The sequence below is a fragment of the Bactrocera dorsalis genome, chromosome 4 (genome assembly GCF_023373825.1).
Source record: "Bactrocera dorsalis isolate Fly_Bdor chromosome 4, ASM2337382v1, whole genome shotgun sequence".
NCBI classification, from domain to species: domain Eukaryota; kingdom Metazoa; phylum Arthropoda; class Insecta; order Diptera; family Tephritidae; genus Bactrocera; species Bactrocera dorsalis.
Genome location: NC_064306.1, coordinates 36457360 through 36463990, shown reverse-complemented (window position 1 = coordinate 36463990; position 6631 = coordinate 36457360). Strand labels below are relative to the sequence as shown.

Sequence of the window (6631 nt, the reverse complement as noted above, 5' to 3'; positions counted from 1 at the left end):
TCCGTCCAAGAGCTCCTGTGTAGAGGGTACCCCTTCCCGCTCGCCTGGAGACTCATTCATATCTCGTTCAATGACAGCGGCAGTAGCGACTTGCTCGACTGTGTTGATGCCGGAATGAGTTGGTAGGTTTCCAGGGCCGCATAACCAGCCCGCTGAGTTCAGCCAGAATCTCTGCTGCCAGATAAATTTGTAAGATGCCCTCGTTTTGGTTCCTGATCAAACTAAGTGCGAATTCGTAGGGTCTTCCTGCAATTCTGGGAATAAATATCTCTTTACCCTTCTTGGCGCACATGACTGGATCTTTCCAGCCTTCCAGCTTTGAAGCTATCTTCGCTAGCCAGGTGGCTGCGTTTTCGTCTTTGCAGTCAACTAGAAGCAGATCTGAGCTGAAATAAACACCATGGAATGAGATGGTGGAGCCATCGTGATGCTATCCTGCAATGCTGTAAACTCCTCTGAACCCAAGACCTCCGCTTAGAAGTTGCGGGGCAGCATCACCATTCAAATGCCATTTAAGGCCTCCGTATATTTGTGTTGACCCACCTGTGACTGGTTCCCCTTTAGTCTTTTAGAACTCGGAGGTTCTTGAGACGTTATCTGTCCGCTCCCTCCACTTTGCGATTTTTTGTTGCAGAGTTCGCTGCTTTTTATAGGTTGCTCACCTAATTCTTACGGTCATCAGCATAGATAGGTGAGCCTACTAGTCAACTCCTTATATGGGGAAACAAGAGTCCGCCGTGCCAGAGCCCTTTGATGAGGTAAGACCACCGGTACTTCCCAAGGCGGCCCGGTGTTGGGAAGGCTCCGCTAGAATACAGCCGAATTTATCTCCTGGCTGCAAATCATCCAATGGGCACGGGAGTTTTTAACACACTGAATTAGGTGACTGCTCTCGATTGTCACACGCATGCGGTCCCTGACAACAAGAATGTGCAACGCCATAGATCGAGGGATCGAGAACTTTTTCTGCTATGGGCGGTGATTTGAATCCAGGGGCGGTATTCACTGAGCGAGAGGGAGTCATTGAAGGTTTTAATGACGACAACAAAAGATGCAAGAAATATCGGAGAGATAGATGTTTACTTTCGAACACCTGTTATTTATTCCATTACTGAGGTTAAGTACTATCTTGACATCATCCTTTGCGTGTGAGGTGATGGAAATTTCCCTTGGTGGTTGTGGGAGTGTCGCCATACAGAAGTTAAGCAGTAGTGGGGAGAAGACATCACCCTGTTTTATTCTTTCTAACTTAGAATTAAGAATAAAATCCGCTCTAAAATGTTTTTAAGTGAATTTTTAATAATTATGTAAGTAATTCATCATTTATTGAATTTCAAAGAACAAATTTCAACAATACGAAACCAAATATTACATAGAAAGCGCGGAGTCACATTTTTACACATAATGCCACTTTCATTTCATAAATTCTCACTACTCAGTCTATAATATTTTTATCTCGTACTTAGCTGCGTCTACATCCTCGCCGTACATTAGATAGGAGTTAATGTACATCTGTGAGTAGATCTGCACGCCCAACGTACGCAGATAATCATAATCAGCGCGTGTTATCGGCGCTTTCTTCACGTCCACGAAGCAATGCGTGGCATTTCTCGACGCAATGCAAGCGCTAAAGGGCGACTGCACGGTCAACACCTCGCCATGGCCGGCACGTAAGACATTCTTCACGGCCTCCGAATTGCGTTCGGCTATGTGTAGTATGACACGAAAACCGCTGAAAGCGCCAAGCTTTTTGCCATCGGCTGTTGTGGCATCGTTGAGCTTCTTACGCCAACGGTGCACCGCCGAAGCCAAAAGCTGCTCATCAGCCGTTAATTGTGGCAAATTTAATGCTCTGGTATTGCCCCATTCGTACAGCTCTTCATCAACAAAGACATCCTTGGCGTAACACTCTTCAATATACTTGAGACTGAGCACCCATTTGCCCGATGACACACAGCCGAGCATTTTCTCACCACGATTCGGACGTTCGCATATAAAATGCGTACATTGCGGATCGAAGTTGACGAGGTTTTCAGACACCTAAAAAATTGATATTAAACATATATAAAGTGATGTGGAAGGTGGTGAAATGCGACTTACCGTTCCGCCGAGCTTATGTATCTTGTTGATTACGTCATTGCGCACGTCTTCGTCCACGCATGAAATGCTGAAGCGCGGTGTACCTTTATGTCGCATGCTGGGTGATGCTTTGGAGCGACGCTCCTTACCAAATTCGACTGGATCGCGCCAACCGACCATATTCTCGGTGCCCAAACCGAATTGTTCCGATTCGAAGGGTTGAACGTAATTTTGAGTTTCCGTCTCAGCTGCGCCACAAGGCGGCACATCCATGTCCATGTCGTCGGTGCCAGTATCCGTGCCGTCAGAGGCGCCACTGCCGGTTGCATTGTTCGAACCGCCCGTGCGCCGCGCCTGCTTCAGACTCTGCCTGCGTGATTCACAATTTTTCAGATACTCCGTGATCTTTTGCAGTTCCGGTGATGAGGCGGCCAGTGTAGATGTGGTGCGTGCGCCGCTTTGTTCGCGGTTTTCGTTTGCTGACGCGACGTTTGCCAAAGTGTCTGCTTCGGTGTTTTCGAAACTGATTTTATCAAAATCCAAAGTTGTTTTGCCAAAGCTTGCCTGCTGTACCATACGCGACGGCTCGCCGCCTAAGCTACCGCCTCTGGTAGGGGTTTGTGTGCTGGGCACGAAAGCGTCCGCATCCGAAATGCGTGTTGTGCGACGATCGCTCGTGTTCATACTGTGGTCCATGCTAGTGGCGAATATTGCACGGGGCACTATACCTTTTGCTGTTGCCTGTGAGGCATTCAGTGTGTTGTGTGGCGATCTTCGTGGCGTATTTGTCATTGGTGGCGCTAATGCTGACATTTCCGCTGTGGCAGCCATAGCTTTCTTAGCCGCCTTCGCGCTGGTAGTGGGCGTGTCGTCCGTATCAGTATATGGTATGCCTAAAGCCTCACACGTGGATCGCAGCACACGTCGTCGCAACTCATCGATGGGTGTGTCAACCTTTAGCTTTTTAGTTGGTAAACGCCAACGACGCTCAAAGGCGTCGGCCATACGCTTTTGAAACTCTGGCGTTGTGCAGAAATCGGGTATACCTTTCGGTGTGGGCAATTTACGATTGATGGGTGTGCAAGCTTGCCGACGTATGCGTTCCAATTCGGGCGTTTGATTATTGCGCATCTCTTCGATTAGTTCACGCAGACATTCGCGTGCATCTTCGTTGTCCAGTTCGGCCACTACACCTTCCAGATACTCGAAATTGCACGAGGAACGTCCATAAGCGTTTGTGGGTGTATGTGGCGAGTCTGGCGTAGTAACAGGCGTGTTATTTGTTGGTATGTTGGAAAGTGACGTGCGATTGTTGCGCGAAAAGGAGCCAGCCAATTCGGTTACACGTTTGTTGCGCAGTGGCGTGAAGTCAGTTGCTGCGGCCACACCGTGCGTGAGCTAGTAAAGTAAAAAAGAAATAGTAAATATTCAAAAACCGATTGCCTTATGAATACTTACGTCGTTTTCTGCATTTTCTTGCGTCTCCATTGGTTCAACGACTGGTGTGGTGGGTGGACGCGCTACTGCGTTGGGTAGATTTTTCTCGCGCAAAGTGGGTGATATTGGAAAATCTGATGGGCTGTTGCCCACCAAGTACTGTTGGAATGGTAATTTTTTGCCCTCGACTGCGCATTGCACCAACCATGCAGAGGTTACCACTGGATAAGCCCATTTGATGGCACCCTCATATTTAGAACCTTCGGCGCGTGGGCAAATCAGTAGTGGACGCTCTTTTTTGGCCAGTATGCGATTGACAGAGGCACCCAATAATTGCGCGACGGAGTCTATGAAGTCATATTCCAATGCTGTATATATAGAAATAACAATGGTCATGCCCTCAAGTGGCTGCGCGCTGGCAGTATGCGGAACAGGACGATGGAAATATTCTATGGGCACAAGTTTATTCTGTTTCATGCAATTTTCCTATAATAAACCAAAAATAATTTGCATACATATGTATTAATATGTATAAATAACGCTGTGTTTATACGTCAGTGTTGCTTACCACATACAAATCCGTTACGATATGCCGCGCCGTGACCGGCAACTTTTTCGCATTTAATGTACGCTCAAACGATACAATTGCATAGTCAACAACATCGACGAAATTAGCCGGCACTATATCACCATGTGCAGCTTCACATTCGCTTAGCATTTGCGTGTAGAACTCTTCAGGAAAGTGTTCGCGGTCGATATAGAGCGACATGCCGTCAAAGAAATCTAAATTCTCAAAGTCGATTTCACTTGTCATCTTTGTGGAGTTTTCATTCTCTGCTGTTGTAGGTGCTGCTGGTGGTGGCAACTTAGCCACCACCGGTTTTAAAGTTGATGAAGCCACCGGTCCAGACAAGGTATGATCTGCTAGCGGATTGTTTGTTGTCACTTCAGCAATTGGAGTCGGTACGGGAGCAGCCGGTTCATTTTCCTGTGAGTACTGCGCGATCAGCTGTTGCTCTTCTTCCACGAATGGCGAATCTTTCGGAGATGTGGGCTCTGATTTGTCCTCCGATTCGAACAGTTTCTTTTTCGGCTTCTCTGGCTGTTTGAAACTGTGATTCATAGAACGGAGCGTTTTTTTGCTAGATGGAGATGGCGCATCAGGCTCACGTGCATTCGGTAGTGACATACGATAAACTACTTCGCTGGCTGGTTGTTTCAACTTAATGCTTTGAAGCAACCAATCGAGACGGACGATATTAACCGCTTGAATGTTAAAATAGTATATTATTTTAAAAGTGTATAAAACAGAAATTTTTAGTTACTAAAATTGCCATGTCCTTAAATATTTGTGAATGGTATCTCTTACTTGTTAAATATCCATCACGCTTCCAGGCGCGCAGCTCGGCATCATCTAGTTGGCCCACAATAATGTGTGTAATTTCCTCATTCACTACATCGTAACGCGTCGCACCGCCTACATTTAAAATTCTATTTAATTTTTCTCTTTCTTCCAGTCGAAAACCACTCAAATAAATGCAACATCCATCCAAAAAATTGCCCGCCTTCTTTGCCTGTTTGGGACAAATTTCTTCATAGATTAAACGATAATGATCTGAAGTAACTTGTTTTCGGTGTATTTCCCTTTGTAAATCCTTAGACGTACTGGCGCGGGGTATTGGTGCAACAAATGTGCCATCTTTTTGTTGTATTGCCGTTTCGTTAATGCCACTGCTTACTGTGTCGTTGACGGTTGTAAGTTCACTTCGTCCGCTACGTCCTGTGCCACCCATAACGCTTATACGCGATGTGTCAGAGAGTTGCGTGAAATCTGCGATGGTACGATCGCCTTTGATTGGCGTTGAAACCTTTAAGGACTTCACTTGATAGCCTTTTGTAGGTAAGGCAAAACCTTTTTCTGCACTATCAAATATCCACTCTGGGCACAGTATGTCCTTCTTGTAACGCACAGCGGCTTTATACTTATCCGAATTGGTGTTTCCACGCTCGGTAATAACTATATCAACAAGTGCTGAGCGAAATGCAGAATGGTAAGTGCCACCGTTCTCATTTACAAGGCGCATTATCTGGAAATTTTCGTCTATTTATTATCTACACAAAAGAAAAATATTAAATTCGATATTTACCTCATTTTTCTTATCAGTTTCTAATCCCGTGCAAGTGATGTTTGTACCAAAGAATATCGGTAACTTATACTTGTCGAACTCTTCGTCAGTTGCAGCCACATTATCAACAGAACTGCGTTCCCAGACTCGTTGCACCCAGTCAACATGCATCACCGGTATGCCGTTTAATGTGGCATGTTCGTATTTTGTGGATTTAATTGTATTTGATATAAGATGTGTAACTGGACGACTTAGATTCTGAAAATAATAACCACCCATCCATTGAATGTATGTGCGCACACGTTCCTTTTGATCTGCCGGTATGCCTGTAGCACAAATGTGTAAATCACGCATTGCCGTTGTATAGATTGGACTAGGGCCAAGTGGCACTGGTTGCGAGTTTATCAGGCAAGTTATAAGGCATCGTGGTCCTATTATAAGTGATTTCGTTAATTGTAGTTGCTTGAAAAAATCGCCTTCAAACTGGTCGAAAATGAATACATCCTTTTTTGTAAGTTGCCCTGAAGCAATAAGTGGAAACCCATCACTGGCATTTATATGCCTTATATTTTCTTCAGCTATATGCTCTCGAAGATGGGAAAATGCCGTTTCCAAATCAGCGCATTTTGAGGAGCTGCGCTCATCCACCGTTCCGGTTGTAACGAAATATGCATTTATTGTATCGTCAAAACTCATGAGTGCAGAAAATATTTTTCTTTAAATAGGAATCGCTAAAATTTTCGAGCGAATTGTTTTCTTTCTTTTTGCAATTGCGCCAAATCAAATTTACAACTGTCAAGAGAAAACAGTGTTGTATTATTAGTTGTTGAATTGGCAATTAGAAGTTTCCCTTATTTGGCTATCATTTAATATTTGCAATCGAAAGAAAACCGGTTATTTTAAAAAGTAAAACCTGATATTACGATTGTTATAAAATTATGTTGAAAAACTTAATGGAAAGAAAATGCAAGCTTAACTATTGGAAAACC

General features: G+C 44.7%; 1 protein-coding gene across 1 annotated transcript; it reads right to left on the bottom strand.

Moving 5' to 3' along the window:
- Positions 1–1279: 1279 nt before the first annotated feature.
- Positions 1280–6450, bottom strand: LOC105227237 (DNA topoisomerase 2-binding protein 1-A). Its single transcript, XM_011206479.4, has 6 exons — positions 5664–6450; positions 4886–5603; positions 4085–4782; positions 3538–4002; positions 2101–3477; positions 1280–2040 (listed from the first exon to the last, which is right to left on the bottom strand). Exons 1-6 carry the CDS (start codon positions 6336–6338, stop codon positions 1441–1443), a joined length of 4533 nt encoding a protein of 1510 aa, XP_011204781.2. The 5' UTR covers positions 6339–6450; the 3' UTR covers positions 1280–1440.
- Between the last annotated feature and the right edge of the window lie 181 nt (positions 6451–6631).

Excerpts from the sequence above, each read along its gene's own strand:
- LOC105227237 (XM_011206479.4), bottom strand. The coding sequence starts at position 6,338 with ATGAGTTTTGACGATACAATAAATGCATATTTCGTTACAACCGGAACG. Across the intron at positions 4,783-4,885 it reads GCGTGATGGATATTTAACAA|CGGTTAATATCGTCCGTCTC; the intron begins GTAAGAGATACC and ends TTAACATTCAAG. Across the intron at positions 4,003-4,084 it reads TCGTAACGGATTTGTATGTG|GAAAATTGCATGAAACAGAA; the intron begins GTAAGCAACACT and ends GGTTTATTATAG.